The sequence below is a fragment of the Vigna radiata genome, chromosome 10 (genome assembly GCF_000741045.1).
Source record: "Vigna radiata var. radiata cultivar VC1973A chromosome 10, Vradiata_ver6, whole genome shotgun sequence".
NCBI classification, from domain to species: Eukaryota; Viridiplantae; Streptophyta; class Magnoliopsida; order Fabales; family Fabaceae; genus Vigna; species Vigna radiata.
In genome coordinates this window covers 16,858,387-16,879,617 of record NC_028360.1, presented here as the reverse complement: position 1 = coordinate 16,879,617, position 21,231 = coordinate 16,858,387, and the positions used below count along the sequence as shown (strand labels likewise).

General features: G+C 33.3%; 2 protein-coding genes across 2 annotated transcripts; one reads left to right on the top strand and one right to left on the bottom strand.

Moving 5' to 3' along the window:
* The first annotated feature begins 5,698 nt into the window (after nucleotides 1-5,698).
* On the top strand, nucleotides 5,699-18,501 carry LOC106775868 (cullin-4). Its single transcript, XM_014663094.2, has 17 exons — nucleotides 5,699-6,021; nucleotides 7,021-7,136; nucleotides 7,257-7,603; nucleotides 8,474-8,654; nucleotides 8,847-8,969; nucleotides 9,053-9,340; nucleotides 13,077-13,202; nucleotides 13,361-13,462; nucleotides 13,558-13,611; nucleotides 16,111-16,217; nucleotides 16,310-16,370; nucleotides 16,473-16,604; nucleotides 16,717-16,854; nucleotides 16,961-17,041; nucleotides 17,167-17,247; nucleotides 17,743-17,823; nucleotides 18,133-18,501. Exons 1-17 carry the CDS (start codon nucleotides 5,790-5,792, stop codon nucleotides 18,244-18,246), a joined length of 2,364 nt encoding a protein of 787 aa, XP_014518580.1. The 5' UTR covers nucleotides 5,699-5,789; the 3' UTR covers nucleotides 18,247-18,501.
* A 1,321-nt stretch (nucleotides 18,502-19,822) lies between these two features.
* Nucleotides 19,823-20,355, bottom strand: LOC106775545 (outer envelope membrane protein 7). Its single transcript, XM_014662686.2, has one exon. The coding sequence runs from the start codon at nucleotides 20,261-20,263 to the stop codon at nucleotides 20,045-20,047; it is 219 nt and encodes a 72-aa protein (XP_014518172.1). The 5' UTR covers nucleotides 20,264-20,355; the 3' UTR covers nucleotides 19,823-20,044.
* Nucleotides 20,356-21,231: the final 876 nt, after the last annotated feature.

The window sequence follows — 21,231 nt, the reverse complement described above, 5'->3', positions numbered from 1 at the left end:
TTTTCCTTTTCTTTTACAAAAAAAATTCAAAATCAATTAAAAATATTTTGAAAAGGTTTAAGCACACGTGCGACCGCTCGCGTAGGCCTTGTGCTGAAAATCTTTTCCTTTTCTTTTACAAAAATAAAAAATCAAATAAAAATGTTTTGAAAAGGTTTAAGCACACGTGCAACCGCTCGCGTAGGCCTTGTGCTGAAAATATTTTCCTTTTCTTTTACAAAAATTGAAAATCAAATAAAAATATTTTGGAAAGATTTAAACACACGTGCGACCGCTCGCGTAGGCTTTGTGCTGAAAATCTTTTCTTTCTCTTTTACAAAAATCAAATAAAAATGTTTTGAAAAGATTTAAGCACACGTGCGACCGTTCGCGTAGGCCTTGTGCGGAAGATCTTTTCCTTCTCTTTTACAAAAATAATCAAAAATATTTTTAAAAGGTTAAAGCACACGTGCGACCATTCACGTAGGCCTTGTGCTAAAAACCTTTTCTCTTTCTATATAAAAATACCAAAAAATATAAAATCTTCAAAAACTAAAAACATCTTCAAACAACAATCTTTCTGAAAGAACTACGTAACCCTGATTTCTCATTTTGAATGAGAATACGTAGGAGGAAGGTCAATCCTTGTCGGGCCCAAAAAATCAAAAAAATATTTTTGTTTCTTTATATTGTTGTCTTTGGGATTGTTAAATATTTTGCAAACCACATCTTATTTCGCGTATTTAATTAAAGGTATTGCCTTAGGGCAGGCNTTGTGGGGGTGCTAACACCTTCCCCACACGTAACCGACTTCCGAATCGAATATCTGGTTTTCATAGACTAAGCCTTATCCTTTTTATGGTTTTTTCCACAGTTTTCCAGAATAAACTATGGTGGCGACTCCAAAACATTTTTCAAATAGTTTTCTTTTTGGATCGTCGTCCCGTCGCGATTTTCCGGTTGCGACACATGAGTACATTTTTTTCCTACAAAAGGTGTAGTTTCTTGGCATAATATTCATACAGTATTGCCCAAAAGTTAGAAGCATAAGAATGGATTACACCGCTTCAAAAAGTTCCACAACCATGTAATAGCACTAAAAAAAGAAAGGATATAAGTAAAAAAATGAACACTGTAGCATAAGTAAAAAATTCAGATGTAACCAGATGTTTTTGTTTTTTTGTTCTATTGCATCTTCTTATCAAATTAAGAAAGGTGACAATTCCGCGTGTATACACGACAAAACATTTTTCTATGTTTTATCAAATACATAAATAAACTAAAAAAGACACCATCATTAATAAAATAAAGATTCTTTGCTAGAAATAACTTCCAAATAAATTTATATTAGAGAATGAACCGCGATCAACACATGGCAATATGTTAGAGAGCATTTGGGCCACTTGGAATTCAATTTATATGTTTTAAGTGAAAAAAGTACCATAATTGTTTAACTTATTTCAATAGATTACATTGTCAAAATAGGTTAACCAATTGTTAACATATCTATTTTGTATTACTGATTTGTCACCTATATATAGGTTGCTCATATCTTTTTTGAGCATTTTTTATGTAAGAACCCCTATAAATATATAGGGAAGGTTATAGATGATTTATTTCTAAGTCATTTTTTTCTTTTTTTTTCAATCTCAAATGGTATTTATTTTAATAATGATGGTTTCGAAATAGAATTAAATTTAGCTAAGAGAAGAGAACTTGGTCCTTCTATATACGTTCATCAAAATGGAAATAGAATATGGATTACACATGTAAGACTCAAAAAAACTTACTAGAAGGGTAAGACGAAAACCTTCTATCTAAGACAGAGGACAAAAGCGTTGAACTAAGGTCCAAGAGAATATACAATTTAGAGCATAATGACAATCTATTTATCAAAAAACTTAGTAAAGATTCCAAGAAAAGGTAACTTTAAACACGATAAATTGCATATGTGAGAACTGTATCAAAAGGATACAACTATAAGTCTAGAAAACACCATTAATAAAAGGAGTTTACTGCCCAATAGACAGATCCACTGTATACCACAAAGTGAAGCAAAAACTAAATGCAGTATAACCTTGAGTCTTAAGAAAAAATGACAGTGAAACTCCTAGTGGTGCTAAATTTTTAAACGCACAACTTACCTCAACCTTGATAGCCCTTGACGATGGTAGCCTATGTAGAGCATGACAACGACAGAAGCCACAACGACCCCTCCAACGAAGTCCCTCAACCAAGTTCCTTCAACACACAAACTCGAGGCCACCAGTCCTCAATGCAACAACCAACCCATGACGAACCCTAGCCCAAGAATCCCCAAACTAGGATACACCACGAAAGAACTGCGATCAAGGAACCGCCAATGCTCCAATCTTCTAACCGAGAAAGGGAGAGGATATAATGGTTGGGGAAGAAAGGGAACACAACACTGATAAAGAGGTATGAAATTGAGGAACGAAAACCCCAATCTGAAACTTAAATCACCGAGACAATTACTGACGACTCAAAGGTCGTCCATAATATACCGTTAGTAAATTACGCTTTTACTGTAGTAGGTGTTCCACGTTTTGTCCGTGGTAACTAAAATGGAAACAAACTTAATGTATATTAAATATATTTAACTAATTATTCATCTATATATGAGTAAAGATTTGAAAACATACCAAGGAAGAATGAGATTTTGATATATCTTTTACCTCCCTCGCTAATCCAAAATAACATAATTGTAACAATTAAGGAAGAAGTGCACACTTCATTTCAGATCGGGTCAAACTGATTTAAAAAACTAAACTAACCAATCATGTACTTTTGTGCACCTTTTCAATGGTTTCAAGTTGCAATGAATTATTCCATTTGAATGTAAAAATTTGTATATCATATGCATATGATAAGAATCATAAAACTTAAAATTGGGAAAATAGACTAAACTAAGACGGTTGAACCTACTATAAAGCTTTCACTGGATCATACACAATGTCGTAAATAAAGTCTTTAGAAAGTTTAGTATCTTGCAATTCATCCACATAGTCAATAACAAAAATTCTTAAGATTTACATATTAAAATTCATAAGCATATACGTTTTAGAGTAAGCTAGAGGTGGGAAGGAATCAACAGCATGCAAACAACAAAGAGTCAATGGCTATTTTACAAAAGTTATGCACAACACAATAAATATGACTTTTAGGACGACCCGAGTTTGATCCCCAAGAACGGGCTATAATTTGAGATTAGGAATTCAAGCCACATGCTCGTCGTCGAAATGGAAAATATCCAGTTGTAATAAGAAGTCAACTAAGGCCGAGAAGAAATGGGCTAAGGTTACTTCGAAGACGACCGAAGCAAAGGAGATGTCGGTCATGAATAAAGTAAAGAAAGTTCATTTTATGAAGGAGTTTTGTGTTTTACATATTATAAATATAAGATTATTGCAGTACTATTTAAGTGTCTATTAGGATGATTCATAGAATTATTTTTCTAATAAACTTTTTCATCAAGAGCATTACCAATGACTAATGCTTGTTGTTTGCAGGTTTGCGATTCTTGTCCAAATTGGGTTAATGATGGAAGAGATCACGATGAAGGTTTGGGTGGTTTTAGTTTTGTGATTTGGGTCTCTATGGTGGTAGGAGGAGATGAACTAATATGCGATTTGGGGGTTTTCTGGGCAGTGGAGATAGAGGTTTTACGTTGACCATGGAGGTGAGTGTGGTGGAGGGTGGTTGCGCATAGGGGGTTTCGTGGTTGATGGTGGTGCCAAAGGTGTTCAAGGTGGCGCCGAAGGTAGCTGTGATAAAGTCGGAGGGGGAAAGAGGAAGAGGAACCGAGAAAGATTAACTGGTGTCAGAAAAAAAATGTCATGATACACCACCCTTAAGGAGAATGATCAAAATGGAGCATAGTTTGAAAAAAAGAAACTAAACACAAATTCGCTTGATAGTTTATGGACTAAAAACATATTTAACCCAAATAATTGTCCTAGATAGAGCGACTATTTGAATAATTCCTACTATCGTTCTTTTGATAAACTTTTTTATTAAGAACTCGTGTTGTTCCACTTGTGTTGACGGTCAAGAGTTGATTGATAATCAAATGATATTTTAGAAGACCATGTGGTGTAATTATTATTATATCATTTATGAAAAATCTCATTATTTGTATTAGAATAACTAATATTAGTTTTCATAAACTCATTTTCTTTAATCCATTGCGTACAAATTCTGATAGTTGTTTGAGTGAATCTAATTTAAGACTTTTTTTAATAATTAATTTTTTATTATTTGGAAAACTTTTTTCTTTACAAAAATGTAAATTTACAAATTTTAAGTCATACAAATTTTTTTAAGTCTTTTCATTAAGATATGAAAACTGTGTTTAAATTAATGTCTATCATATTTAATTTGTCCCAAACATTTATAATATGTTTTCTTTTTCAAATTTTTCTTATAAATATAGTTGTTTACCCTAATAATTTTGAAGATGAATACCTTATTTTAGTTGTGATGATAATATTATATTTTATTACACACACACACACATATATATATATATATATATATATATATATATATATATATATATATATATATATATATATATATATATATATATATATACCAAAATTTTAAGATAGTTAAAAATAAATTTCAAAATTTTAATTTTATTATTTTAATTTTTTTTTTTTATGTAATGTTACCCACATATCCTAAAAATAAATACCTAACTATATACTTTTATTTTCAAAATTAATACTTTCTAAATAATTTTCCTTATTCTATTATTAAAAAAAATTAAAAAAACTACTTTTATAGTATTTTTTTTTTTAATAATGGGAACCTGAAAACAAGCACTTTAGATCAATCCCTTTCCCTCTTAAAAAACCAAGTTTCCAAACAATTTTTTATAATTATAATAAGAACATCAAACAATAGTTTTTTTTTTTTCAATTACTAGTTAACATTTTAAAACAATAATTGTGATTTATTAAATAACAAGAATCTTAAACATGTGTAACTCTTAATAATTTTGGTCATCTAAAGAAAAACCGTTTGTTTAAACTTTCTAAATTCCACCCTATTAGAGCAGAAATACATATTAATTATTATATTAAAACATTAATTTTAATTTTATTATTTATATAATAATTAAATATTTCGAACAAAAGAAAATAAAATAAAATATGACCTAATAAAAATGAAAAAAGAGGAAGGATATGCGTTGTGTGTAACCTATGGTAGGGAAGGCTGCAGGTCTCTAGCAAGGGAAGCTTTTTAGCTCATGCGTATTTAATTAAAATTCATTTATTTCTCTTTAATTTACTATTTTTTTAATATATAACCAAAATATAAAAAGTTTAAATTTATTTAAGATTTTTTATTTTCTCGTCTAAATAATAAATAAATCATTCCTTTCAGAAAATGAAAATGTTTAATAAAAAATAAAAATAAAAAACAAATGAAGTGTCATGAATGTAAACTATATTTTTCTAAAATTTCAAAAAAAAAAAATTGTTTGTTTTGGATTAAGGTTAAAAATGAGATAAGTTTTTTTTGGTAAGAAATTCACTCTATAGAAATTGAATTATTAATAGATCAAGTTCACTTTTTATCCATATTAAAATTTACATATTTTTTTTAATCATCAAGAACCAGGGACCGACTTGCTGTCGAATTTTAACCCATTTTCATAATCATATTTGTTTATTTCCTTTTTTTTTTTTCTTCTTCTCTATAGTTTGGGTGACAACACAAAGCCAAACAAACACAATGGTGTGTTGATCACTCTCTCTTCTCTCTTCCTCTTTCTCCATTTGATGTCTCTCCCCACCAAACGGTCGGGCACCGCTGGTTCCTCCCCGTCGCCGCCACCCCCTATGAAAAAGGCCAAGTCGCTCCTCCTCCGCGCCCCCTCCGACGACGCCGTTCTAGACTCTTCCTCCATGCCTCTCGACGACGATCTCCCCAATGCCCGCGCCGCCAATCTTTCCCGTAAGAAAGCCACCCCGCCCCAGCCCGCTAAGAAGCTCCTCATCAAGCTCCACAAAGGTCCCTTCTGATTCATTCTACTTCGCTTTTAACCCTTCCCCTCTTATCTCGAGGGTTTTTCTCTCTCTTTTTCCCTCCGATTCCACCATAACGCCCTTTCCCTCTTTTCAATTCTTCCTCGCTCATTTCTGTTACTTAATTTTAGGTTTTTGCACTTTAATTGTTGCTTCTGATCTGCAATTGTTCCCAAACTGCTTCCCAAGATTCTACATTCGTTCTGTTCCAGCTTTCATTTCTGCCTCTATTTAGCTTCCTCCTGCTTTCTACTAGCTTTTTGTCGTCGCGTGGGAGTCTAGAGTGCCGGAGATTAGTAACTTAGCGAGTCTAAGTTTCAAACCCCTAGGAGAAGTAAAAGCAGGTTCTTGTCGTAAGATGATAATGGTCTTGTGCCGATGAGTTTCTCGGTAAACACTTATCCTGGTAGGAGATAGGAAGCTGAACTTAACTCATGCACTTCAGCTTGTGAGAAGTTAGACAAGGGAACTTTAATCAATTCTATACGTGTTTTATGCTGGATAATACTGTTTTATAGATGCTGCTGGGAAAGCTCAGCTGTAAGGAATTTCGAGAATCTGGATCGAGTTAATAGATTTTGATGATACCCATTCTCTTTTTCTGACATGTCCTAGTGGTTTTGAGTTTTATTGGCACGATATTGTGCTGACATTTCCAAGATAATGATTGTAGGTTACGTTACGAACTTACCTCTTATATGATGTTATTTGTTTAATTCTGTGTTCTCTTTTGGTCACATTTCTCTAGATTCCGTGTCTGAAACTCAAAGTTCCTCGTGTCTGTCCTGTGATTATGTTGAATAGGCCTGTTAAACATGACTGTGCTGTGTGTTTGTTTTTCCTATTTAGCCTTTATTTCTATCTTCATTCTCTTCTGTTGAAAATCCATTGACGTTGTAGTATATATAAATAATATCTAATTTTTAGCCTATGAATAGGATGGCTTATAAATTTCTATTTAATCTTTTCTGTTTTTCTTTTGTAGCTAAGCCAACACTGCCCACGAATTTTGAGGAGGATACGTGGGCAAAACTAAAGTCTGCCATTTGTGCTATATTTTTGAAGCAACCTAACTCCTGTGACTTGGAGAAGCTTTATCAGGTAATAATGGAATTTCTTGAGTTATTGTCATTACTATTGCTATCACTGTTGATTTAGACAGGTGAATATTTATCTTTGACTAGCTGATTGGTATTTCATGTGAACTTATAATCTCTGTAGGCTGTGAATGATCTCTGCCTTTATAAAATGGGTGGAAATCTTTATCAACGAATAGAGAAGGAGTGTGAATCACATATATCTGCAGCGTTGCAGTCTTTGGTTGGCCAGAGCCCAGATTTAGTTGTTTTCCTCTCTTTAGTTGAGAGATGTTGGCAGGATCTTTGTGACCAAATGTTGATGATTCGTGGTATAGCCTTGTATCTGGACAGGACCTATGTGAAACAAACAGCAAATGTACGGTCATTGTGGGACATGGGCTTACAACTTTTCCGCAAACATCTTTCATTGTCCCCTGAAGTAGAACACAAAACTGTTACTGGTCTTCTTCGAATGATTGAAAGTGAAAGGTTAGTCCTTTTTTGCAATCTCAATATTTGTAAAGACTGGAAATCTGTCATATACATGCTGCCTGTTGTTTAAATGATCCATACTTCTATCCATGTAAGCATGGGTGAGCGGCGATGAAGAGTTTCTTAGCTCTTCTCTCTGGTTTTATTTTATGTTTTAATCTTTGTGCCACCATTCCTTTAATTTTTTGTATTCAATGAAATGCATACATGCTGAATATATTTGCCAATAGTGATATCATTGATTACAAAATATCATTTTCCGAACTGCAATTACTAATTTGATTTCTATTTAAATTCAGGACAAAACACATTCCTCTGCCGTTATCTTTCTAAGAATTTTGCTTTTGATTAATGAGGAGGAATATTAATCGGGCATGTTTTGCTTGTGGGATTGGATATTCAAACTTGCATATAGTTTCAGGGGAGTGGGCATTTAATTTTCAGGTTAGCAAAGTGACCAACAATGGCTGCTTTTTGTTCACATAAGCTCATGAACGGTTAGGATTGGAGACATCTAGAGGGGTTAAAATAAGATACTTAGTTGTTATGGATGAGTTTGTGCATTATTGGATTATCACTTAAGAGATTTTTTGATGACCAACAATTTTGTACTGACCTATGTAATCACTTCAACTGGGCATCTGATCAGAATGTATTGGAATGTTAACTGTTATTTATTTTATTTAAATCTGTTGCAACTTTTTGTATACGTAGTGTGCAAACGGTTGGGTTTTTTAGCATATTAGATTCATTGCATAAATATGAGGCGTCATTTTCTTATTATAATTATACTTTCTCATTCAGTTTAGGAAAGTTAGCTGTAAGATCCTTTTGTCATACGTTACATATTTTTTCTTGTCTTCTCAGAAAAGGTGAAGCGGTGGATAGAACCCTTCTAAACCATCTTTTGAAGATGTTTACTGCTCTGGGAATTTATGCAGAAAGCTTTGAGAAGCCATTCCTTGAATGCACATCTGAATTTTATGCTGCTGAAGGTGTGAAATACATGCAGCAATCAGATGTTCCAGATTATTTGAAGCATGTGGAGGTGTTTTCTTCTCCATAGCCCATTGTATTATTTTATGGGCTTTAGTTATTTACGTAATTATTTAATAAATGGATTATGTCTTTCAACATCAGAGTGTTATTTGCTAATAAAAGTAATTTTTTTTTTGTCAATTCTTCCCTTGTCCATGTAGTGTACTTACATCACAGATGTTTTTGGGTGCTCCTTTTGCAGATAAGATTGCAAGAAGAACATGAAAGATGCTTGATCTACTTGGATGCAAGTACTAGGAAGCCATTGATAGCAACAGCAGAAAAACAACTTCTTGAACGTCATATACCTGCCATCCTTGATAAGGTTTTGATCACGTCAACTACTAGATTTTGAGCTGGTAATTTTTGTTTTGTTTTTCATTGCTCAATTTTATTTTGTTATAATAGGGCTTTGCAATGCTTATGGATGGGAATCGTATCGAAGACCTTCAGAGAATGTATTCACTCTTTTTAAGGGTCAATGCCCTTGAGTCACTGAGGCAGGCAATTAGTTCATACATCAGGAGAACTGGTCAGGGCATTGTTTTGGATGAGGAGAAGGATAAAGATATGGTTTCATCCCTTTTGGAATTTAAGGCTTCTCTTGACACAACATGGGAAGAAAGCTTTTCCAAGAATGAAGCATTCTGTAACACCATCAAAGATTCATTTGAGCACCTCATCAATCTTCGTCAGGTACTTCTCATTTTGTTTTGTTAGTTTCCGTTTAATAAATATCCCAACATAGAAAGCCCCAACCTGTCTTCTGGAAATATCTCAACCTAATATGAGCATAAATAAGAATTCTTATGTACTATATGATTATGTGTACGTGACTGGCAATCCTATTCATGCAAACATAATGTCTGTAAAAGATAGTTGAATTACTTCATTTTTCTGTTTTTTTTAAATTGTTCATAGCTGATTTATTTTTTTGTTCAAACTTCCAAGTTTGTAGCTTTACAGCTTACACTGTCTTCAATAACAGAATCTTCAAACTGTAAAGTAATAGTTTTAGAAGGAGGCCTCAAGTATACATTCTATAGCCTTATAAAACCGGAGTCTGCTAATGATAAATGTCATTACGGGAAAGATCAATAAAGCTATTATCTTCTTCAGGCCATTGAATTCCTTTCTTTCTTTCCTATATGTTATAGCAGTGTAGCAGTGACTTTGATATACTTTTCAACGAAAAAAATACATTAATAGGAAGGAGAACATGTACATCAGTGCTTAGTATACATCCTCCTAAAAAGAGAGAATATTGGAGAAAGTAGAGTCATTGATTGAGTGGAATGAGAAAGAGAAATTCCACTGTAAGAGAAAAGATCCAAACTAAATGTTTGAAGGAATTACAAGGCATTCCAATTTCTTTGCACATTATCCATTGAATTTCTAGTGAGCTATTGCCTTTACAAATTCTCCAGTTCTTGTCATACCTCCTTTGCATCATCACTGAACATTAGGATTTCTTTTCCACCAGGGCAATAGCTTTGATGTGATAATACCAAGTCAAGGAATAGGTTCCTTGTGTTCAGGTTAGCCTGTTTCCTCTTAATTCGCCCACTAACCTTGGGTCATCTATTCTTATATCAGTGAACATGAATTTATTCCATTTCCTCAGTTTGTCATCAATTCCTACACTGGCTCCCCAAGCTTTCTCAACTGTCTATGCATGTCTTATGTTCCACGCGGGCCCTCTCAAATTGAAGGGGGTTTGTATATGGTCTTCTCTAATAATCTATAGCCATCTTGCACAGGATAGGTTTGTGGTATGAGAACTGAACCATGGGAAGAACCTCAAAAAATCTCCCTACTCTACATTAGGGGATTGTATTTTGTCGGGATTTCAAAATATTTTAAAATACTTTATGTTCAAGATTTTTGAACATTAAAAAAAATCTTACGGTGTTCAATCAAAGAGTATTAGGATTGTTTTATAGGGCAACAGATTCTGGTGGTGTTCAATTAATATTTTAAAAGACTAAAAAATAATCATCTGGAATTCAAAATTATACAAATTTCAAATTTTATTTTCTTGATTGGAATTTTATGAATTTTGTGTGACTTTGTACATATAAATACCATTCGTCTGAAACAATCTCATCCAAATATGAGACTTTCTACTCTCATTCAGACTTTTGTCAATTTCAATAGGGACAACAATTGTAGAGTTCTCTGTCGGTTTTATATGTTTTTTCTACAATTAATTTCTGGGTTATTGCCATTGTTACTGTATATAATTTTTCAATCAATCAAAAATAGGGTCTTTCTTTTCTTATTTGTCTGTTATACATTATTTTGATGTCTGACTTAATGGGTCTTAAAATTTTTTTCTTTATCCTAGCACTGAAATGCACTTTCATTCCCATAATTTTTTGAAATAAGATGATAGGTATTGATGCATTCATATTTTATAAATCTTTCAGAATAAAAAATTACAAAATCCTAATCATAAAAGTATTATTAAAAAATCTTCAAAAGTGCAGTACATTCTTACAAAATCTTTTAAATACATGTCTTTTTATTTTATGTAAAATATCTATTGAAATCCCAATAGAATGAACCCCCTTAGTCTTTCATGAAGTCTTTTCAAATCTAGAGGGGTGCTGCTGCTGCATGTATCTGGTCCCCATGGTCTAAGCCCACTGCTCTATATGCTTTCCCTTATAAATTGATTTATTTCTACAAATATTATTCCTCACCCCTTGCCTGATTCATCAGCCATAGTATTTATTTTAGGTTTTCGGCTACCGTCCAAGCCTTGTTTTTACTGAGATGCTCTTCACCCTTTCTCAGAGACCTTTCTCCAACTCTTATATGGGATTGGTGTATATGGGTGTAGTAACCTTGATCAGTCCCATACATGACTTCCACATGAATGAATTAAAATACCTTCTCTACTGCCACCACGTCCCAGGATAAAGGATTCAATGCTAAAAGAAAAGCCTATTGTGTAGCTATAACGTTAAAATATCCTCTCATATATGTCATTGGACTCCAACCAACTGTGACAGAATTGCTGTGAAGTGCACAATGCTATAGAAACACTCCTTTTTCTGCTAAAGCCTTTTGAGTTTAGCATAAGAATATACTCAAGGGGAGAGAGTACATACCCTACCCACTGTTACATAATAATCCCAAACAGGGTGCTAAATTTCCTCCATAGACCTTATTTGGTAAATATTGGGCCAAGGCTCATCCAGAGCATAAATCTCCTACAGAATGCCATACATTACAAGTGACTTCCAGCCTAAATTTATAAATACCATACTCAACAAATCTGATTCCCTGCTTCTTCTCTGTACACCATCCTAAAATCCTGGCATAATTGCCTGACATTAGTTATTGCACTCTACATTATGAAAATTCTGTCTGTAAAATTGCCACACTTATAACAACTGCCTCATGCATGGTAGTTGTTGCACTCTATGCTCACCTCCTGGAGTAAACTCTCCAAATGGGTGATTTGTTTGCACTTGTATTCTCTGATTGTCTTTCGTTTTCTGAACTGTATATTGGATGAAACATACCAAGATAGAGAGAGGTATGTTAGGTCTATGAATCCGTAACATTTCAGTGTACTGTCTCAGGAAAGAGATGAAACGTGACTTGTACGGATCTCCTAGAAAAGGATGAGGTGGCACAAGTGTCTAAATTAAGTGCCCCAGGGCTCATGTCAATCTAGCCCTTGGCCCTGGTTGGTGGGGTGTTAGCAGAAAGACCAACGATGGGAATTCTTCATTGTCTTTGCTAGCTTACCATTTTTTGAGGAAACAGCAAAAATAAATAAAGAACACCCGCATTGAATAAAGCTTGTCTTCCCATTATTTTATCCTATACAATTTATTAGGAGAGTGCTATTTCATAGCATAGATCATACTGTATATTCATAATTCTATAACTAATGGCTTTTAGCATAATGCTTTTCATAGTCATGTAAAACCACTACAGCATAGGAAACCATTATTACTGTATTAATTCCTTGAATGTTATATATATAATGCTAAGCAAATTCATTGTGTTATTTGTTTCTCACCCTGCGGCTAGCTCAAAAGGATAAATGGTTTTTGGCATATCTTTTACCTCGTGATCTAAACTTCAAAATTCCAATTTTGACCATTCCCATTCTGGTGATTGAGTATCGGTGCAAGCTGTTGATTAACCATACTATCTTTTGTCCATTAGAGGGCTTGTGAAAATGTGCTTTCCACTTTTAGGCTTATGTTTTTATTTTTTACATTTGTGTGGGATTTATTTTAGGTGTGATTTACATTTGTGCAAGCTGATACTATCTTTTGTGCATTAGAGGGCTCGTGAAGATGTGCTTTCCGCTTTTAGGCTTAGGTCTTTATTTTTTACATTTGTGTGGGATTTCTTTTAAGTGTGATTTGCAATCAACTAACTCTTTCCTATTTTTTTCCCTCGCCAGAACCGGCCTGCAGAGTTGATTGCCAAGTTTTTGGATGAGAAACTTCGTGCAGGTAACAAGGGAACTTCAGAAGAAGAGTTAGAGGGAACACTTGATAAAGTCCTGGTTTTATTCAGGTTCATACAGGTATGTTTGATGTTTCATTGGTGTAGTAGCTAACAATTACGCATTCACATTATTCACGGTATTCTTTTGTTTGTGGTCATCATGCTATCATACACTTCTACTGATCTTTCTATTCCATACTGATATTGGCAAGATTACTTGACATTTTGTTGTTAAAGGGCAAGGATGTGTTTGAGGCATTTTATAAGAAAGATCTTGCAAAAAGACTGCTATTAGGAAAGAGTGCTTCTATTGATGCTGAGAAATCTATGATCTCCAAGGTTAGAGATTTTCTTTCTTTTTTAATTTCTGAATTAGTCAAATGGTTTCTCATACAAGTTTTAGTAATATCAACAGTTGTCTTTTGTTAATACAGTTGAAGACCGAGTGTGGCAGTCAGTTCACTAACAAACTAGAAGGGATGTTTAAGGTACACATCTTTGAATTAACCTCATTTTTTCCCTTTATCTCTATTTGGTTAAAAGGTTCATTGAGAACTTGAATGTGGTTAGGATATTTTTGGTTACATTTAAGATTCAACAGTATGGTTGAACTTGGATTTCAATTTGTAAATTCCTTTTTAATCTTATGAAATTGTTGATTATTGTTAAACTATAGGAAAACGAGACATTGAGCCGAAACCGTGTGTTTGAGAGACAATGAGTGCTTTATTTATATTGAGACAACGGAATCAATATAATTAGTAGAAGAAATTTGTCATCTTCTAATAATGAAGATAGGATGCAAGAATAAATAAAAACCTTCCTAATAATATAATAAACCTTGATATTCTTGATTATAAACGATTGGTGCCTTATTATTTGTCTTCTTGAACATTAGATGATTTATTTCCTAGTTATTTTGATATAGGATCAATTATAATTTGTTATTGCCTTTTTATCTAGAATTTAGTTTATAAAAACATGTGCATAGACTTGTGAATATCCATGGAAACTATTCACTCCATTCAACTGAAATCCTATTGCTTATTAAATTTATCGTAATTCTAATTTGAAAAGGCAATAAACAATATTTGACGCTCAAAAAGGTTCAGAAAATTACTCTTCTGGCAATCTGTACTTTTGCATGTATAAAATTTATGGCGTTGAAATAGTATGCATAAATTATTTTGTGGATTTCATTCTGTCAAATAGGCATTTACAGCATACATAGCACATCCAATGCTCATCACTCATAAATGCATTTTTGAATTCCATGAAATGGACAAAGATATAGTATCTTTATGAAAGTTCATATATTAGATTGTGTGCTTGGGTTTAGTTGAATGCTATGATATTAGTGAAATGCTATGAGTAACGAAACACTTGGCAGATTATGTATTTATATAAACATTCTAGAGCTAATTACGACTAAAAATATTAATGAGCAGTGGATGAAAAACCTCTAACTTATACATGAATCTGAACAGCCGAGTATCCTGAACATTAAAGTTAATAGCTAAGTTGCTTCCAATCCATCAGGCTTGGTAGTTGGAATGAATTTGGGCCTGTAAGTATAAATTCATGTATACTAGATCTGGGCCCTTAAGAGATTTTGTCGTGATATCTGCAGGTTGATCATTTTATTTTTAAGACTTAGTAATGATTTCTTTGGGCAGTATCTTTTCATGAACTTAGTAACAGTTAATTGCTATGTTTGGTCCTTTTGTGAGATAGTGGATTAGATGTAATGTGAAGGGCTGTCTGATTATCGTAATACAAATTCATTTCTTGAATGTTATAAAACTTCAACTTTGAAAGTAGTCCAAGCAAGTCTGCTTGTAACTAGCCTAGCCCTATATTATGGGCTAGATCAAGCAACATTTTTGTTTAACTTTCCTGTGAGAGAATATCCACCAATGGACACAGTACCCCATAGTAGAGTGTATATCAATAATCTTGTAAGACCATGTCCAATCTGCATCACAGTACCCAGTTATCTTCATCTAACATTCCCTGCGAAGTAGCCTTTTTTATTTACCTGAGAATACAATCAACTACATCCTCGGGATTGCATAAATTGATTCTCTACAACTACAAAAGAAATTTCAGTTCTAATAATTATAAGATAAATGAGTTTTTCAACTAGTCTTTGATTTTTATTTTTTTTTTGGATCTAAATGTGGTTCTCCTTGTTTGGGTAACAACTTTTATCAAGATCTTTGGGACTACAATGGATCTATATCTGACGTACTCATGTTTCCTTCGAAATGTCTACTGCACACTTTCTTTAGGAAATTTCTATGCCATTCTTTGATTGAGTAACTTCAATACCAAGAAGGTAATTTAGATTGCCAAGATCTCTTGTTTGGAAGTGGTTAGACAAAGCAACTTTCAATTGAGAAATTATTGCAAAATAATTTCCTGGAATGATTATCATCAACATAGACAATCAAACAAACACATTTACAAACCAAGCTAGACTCTTTTTGAGCTAGAAACCCAAGAGGCTGCTACATATAGATTTCTTCTTCTATATGTAGAAACCCAAGAGGCACAACAACCAGTAACATAATAGTGGTGTAAACAGTACAAAAAGCTTGAATCAGTGGCTTATAGTGGACAATCGGGTCTTCAGGACTTGAATGAGTATGCGTTGTGGCATTGTAGAGCTCTGGGAAATTGAGCAGGATCGAACCTGCAGTGTTACAAAGTTAAAGATAGTTGTGAAATGCTCGAATAAAGAAGCACCCCGCACATTGTATATTTAGGCACATTCTAGAGTTGATCAAAATTAAAATCTTTATGAATATAAAAAATTATAACGGATACATGAATCTGAACAATCCTGTATCTTCAACATTAAAAGCTAATTACCAGTGATCATATAGTTTTTGTACAACTACTTTATGCTGATCTCACAAACTTCATGCATTAATATAGCTTTACAGTCCCTTGATTTTTATAACGTTTTTTATTTTCTGATTCAGGACATTGAATTGTCGAAAGAAATAAATGAGTCCTTCAAGCAGTCATCTCAGGCTAGGACAAAACTCCCATCAGGGATTGAAATGAGTGTTCATGTCTTGACAACTGGGTAAACTGTGTTTTCCCTTTCTTTTTTATTGATAATTTTTACGTGCCGCTGTTTTTTCATTGAATCTAATTGGAATTATTGGATGGGTGTAGGTACTGGCCAACATATCCACCCATGGATGTTAGACTTCCTCATGAATTGAACGTTTACCAGGTTCAGCACGCACCATAAATGTTCTTTTTAACTGTTGGCGTTCTTGATACTTTAAGTGACGTCCTTGACACTGTCCTCTCTTTTCCATTATTCTCTCTTCAGGATATTTTCAAAGAGTTCTATCTAAGCAAGTACAGTGGAAGACGTCTGATGTGGCAAAATTCATTAGGTCACTGTGTATTAAAGGCTGAGTTTCCTAAAGGGAAAAAAGAGCTGGCTGTCTCCCTATTTCAGGTTGGCCTCTTGAAAACCGTTATTTTATATTATGTTTTCATTTTTATAGAAGTCTATCTTGTATTGCACACATTTTTCTGTTATTAATTCTGTATGTCTGCTTGTGCTTCAGACTGTCGTGCTGATGTTATTCAATGATGCTGAGAAACTAAGTTTTCAAGATATCAAGGACTCTACTGGTATTGAGGACAAGGAACTGAGAAGGACTCTGCAATCACTTGCCTGTGGAAAAGTTCGTGTCCTACAAAAGGTGCGTTTGTAATAATTTGCTGAACAACCATTTTATGATTTTGTTCTTACAGTTGTTGGTTCGTTTTAATTTCTAATTTCGATTCCTTTTGTTGAACATGCAACAGTTGCCAAAGGGTAGAGATGTGGAGGATGATGACTCATTTGTTTTTAATGAAGGATTTACAGCTCCTCTGTACCGTATAAAGGTACCATACCCAATACTTGGGAGAATTAATTAGGGATCAGATTAAGTGAACCTCAAACTGTCATTTACCTCTAACTAATGATAATGAAATTCTTTTCCTAACTAATATGGTGTTGGGGAGTGCAGGTGAATGCAATTCAGTTGAAGGAGACAGTCGAGGAGAACACAAGTACCACGGAAAGAGTTTTCCAAGACCGTCAGTATCAGGTCAATTTTCTTTACTCAAAAGCCCTCCATGCTTTGCTCAGACTACAGGACACTAATGCTCAGACGGCCTTAAATCCATAAGAAACTCGCATGCGTTGTCATACTAGATATTTTCATGAATGGCCATGTCTCCACGTGGAATGAGTATTAAACCTCTCAAACATAACCTTTTTTAATGAGAAAAGATGTTAAGGTTTTTAATTTTTTTATATCCTCAAAAGTCATGAAGTTTGTGATTAAATATAACATTTAAATTTTGGTTATGTTCACAAAATTGGGAAATGATAATTTAGATATAGAGAGTTGGAAAAGTTAATTTAGATATTGGAAATCGTATATCTAATATTACTGACTGTCGAAGGAAGATGCCTTGTTTGGGCATAGTAGATAATCATTGTTATCCAAACTACCTATTTGTTGCTAATGACTATGTACTAGACATGTAATGATAATTACGATGTAACATATTTTCGTTACTGGCACTGTTCACTGCAGGTTGATGCTGCTATTGTGAGGATAATGAAGACTAGGAAAGTGCTTAGTCATACCCTTCTTATTACCGAACTCTTCCAACAGGTGACAACATTACCTTTCGGTTATTTAATTCAATGGAGTATGTGAATTCCCCATTAGTAGCTCCTGGTCTTCCGATGCTGTGCTATACTGTTATTATAGACTAAAGATCGGTTCAAATATATATATTTATTTTTTCCATAAAACAAATAAAAATGAAATAAGTCAGTTCACAAGTTAAAGCTACTTTATGAATAAATTAAAAAAATAATTTTGGAAGAAACTAATTATGGAAAACTTATTTCATTCCGTCAGTGATTAATTACCGATAAATTCTAAAATATCTTTCTTATGTTGTGTGCTGGTGAGCAGCTGAAATTTCCAATAAAACCAGCGGACTTGAAGAAAAGGATCGAAAGCCTGATTGACAGGGAGTATCTTGAGAGGGACAAAAACAACCCTCAAATATACAATTATCTGGCATAGTTTATTTTACTTCATTTCACATTTAAAAGTTTCTTTTGTTTAATGACGTGGGTAAAGCTCTATGTTTACTCCCTTGTCATATATGTACAGTAACAACGGATTCTCCCCACTCCTCTATTTTTCTTTCCCTTCATTTATGGACAACTGTACTTTAATTGTAAAGCATATTCTACCCTTTGAATTTCTTTTCATTTAGATCATCAAAATTCAAAATTGTTCTACCAAAATGATACAGAAATTCAAAACAATTGCTCATTCACTGCTTTTTTTCCTCTTATACCTCTCTAACACTCATTCATCATCATTCGTTGCTCTACAAGTTTAACAATTGAAAACAAAAAAGAAGTTTAAATATAATTAGATGTCGAGAATATTTTGAACAACCATACCGGGTTTTTTATTTTCTTTCCAACTATGCCCCAATGACAATGTTGTATTTTAATCCTGTTGTTCACCCAATTATTTGCTCACATGTAGCAGCTTGCACGGTTTTATTAATTTATTTATTGTTGATCATTTTTGTCACGATAATATTAAAGAAAATATCAACAGCTTTCCCTTTTTACCTTTGATTTTTTTTTTCTGAATTTTTATGTTTGATTTATAACTGTCTTTCCTTTTCGATTTCAGCTACTTTCTATTTATTTGGAATTCTTCGGTTACTTTTTGCTGACAATAAAATTACACAAGTTTAATTACTATTTTGCTTGAAAACTTAATAAGGAAAATCAAATTACGATTCTAGAAAGTATATGTGTAATAAATAATAATAATATATTGACGGTATAAAGTTTTCCTTGTATTATTATCTGTTCAATTACAATGTGTTATCTTTTATACAAGTTTTGTACTTGTACTAATTAACAACGGTGTAATACTTTTATGCCTATAAAATCCTCTCGAGTTTCCGATCTGCATTTTCCAATCTCTATGTCCATTTCCCTTTAAAAGTCAGTTATTCCAATCGTAAACTGTGTTTTATGATCAAAATAAGTAATCATTTTAATTTTGAAATTTGTCTGATATAATTGTTAATTGAACCCCCACTCTTCTTGAAACAGCACTTTTAAGTTACATTTTTTTTTTCATTATGCCACAATTTATTTTGTATTATCTAATTTAATTTACTTAATGTTATTTTTTTCATCAGTATTGCTTAATGTTAAATTAATTTAAATAATTTCAAAATTTGACGATATCTCATATTTCACAAACTACATTTCAAATATATTTAATTTAATTTTAATTTTAAAAATTAGAATTTTAATACATTACGTCAATATTATTGTATTTTTTTTTTCAGTTAAAACAATTTAAAGGATATCTGATACCTAGTATAATAACTAGCCATCCACCTTTGACAATCTGAATCATAGCTAGCTGGAGATAAAGGGTGAGTTTCAGAGCTATAATTTAACTCTGCATTTTAAGATGCTTCTGAGATTATATGACCATTAAATTAAATAATTTTATAACCCAACCATTTAATTTCAATTCTCACCAATTAATCAATTCTAATCCCTTTTAAAAAAACGTATGCAATTTACACGATCAAATACATTCCCAGCCACCATGATTGAGCTAAATTACAACATCCAGTCTATTATTCAGCAACATAAAACAGAGTTAATATACCAAACTCGCCATTTCATTCTCAGACAAACAACACAGATCCACCCAGATAAAAATAAAAATAAAAAATCAGTCTTTTCATTTACTGCTCTCAAAAAAGATGAAAAAAACACTTTGGGTACAGATATGGAATACCAGGCGAAAACACGAGAAGCGTCATCAACCTTCAAACGGCTTTGACGGAGGCGGAGGAAGTGGCGGCGGGGGGATTGAGTGGGGCGCGAATGGCGGTGGCTTCATCGTCGTCGGGATCGAAATCTGGATTGAGACTTCGATCGATGGCTTCGCGACCCTTTTCAAGACAAGGTTTACACGCTATCTCTATTGTGATCCAACCCAAAATCACTCCCACCACTGCTATCACCGCGCTCGTTATCGCACCCATTCCCTTTCACTCTTCTCAAAATTCTTGTTTTTACAGAGATTAACGATCATCATCAACGTCCCAAATGAGAATCAACTACCAACTGCTCTGCGGGTTCTTATTGGGCCACTACTTTGGCACTACTTTGGCCCAGTATGTTCCTTGTCTTCATTGTTTATTCCTGCACCCCAATAATTTCAACCAATACCCCCAAAATTTTAAAATTCTAAATTTACCCTTTTAGGTTTAAATTCATTACGCATTGACCCAATTGCACAGACTTTGTGGCTATGGTACACGTTCATTCTTCAACAATCCCAAAGAAAATTTCTCCAAAAGTCTTGGACCAATAAATACTCAGCACGTGGAATATATTATAATTACAGGATAATAGAAAAAACTACTAATTCCGTAGCCTTTGATTTAAATTTAATTATTCAACAAAGGTTAAAAAAGCTGTTTAGTCTCTATCTATGCAAAAAAATCCCTCAAAACAAGCAATCTTCTTCACGTTTCACATGTCCTTAACGTTCATTGCATAGTATTAAGAATTTGCCCACCTAATTAAAATGAATTTAAATGTTCACACACTAGTCAACTTGCCTTGACCATTACAGGTGTATCACTCCTTCTTCCACTTGCACACCATGTGGATTGGATCAACTTTCTCTTATACATCGAACAAACGCCACCCCATGTTTTCCATCATTTGACAGCGACTACCATCAAGAGAAACGAGCTGATAAAGATAGACTTTGTCTTTTGGAACAGATGATCGAAACGAAAACAAACAACTATAATCTTCATAAGGGGTAGAATCAGGAAAGGTAACGTTGGAACTAATACCAAAATTCATTTGAAAGTGACATCACGTAAACTGTAAGTTTTGAACTATGTTAAGTTAACTGAACAATATTAAAGAACTGGATTGACAGATGTAGCTCTTTAAAAGTTTTAAATTTAGCTTATAAGCTAATTTTATTTTAACT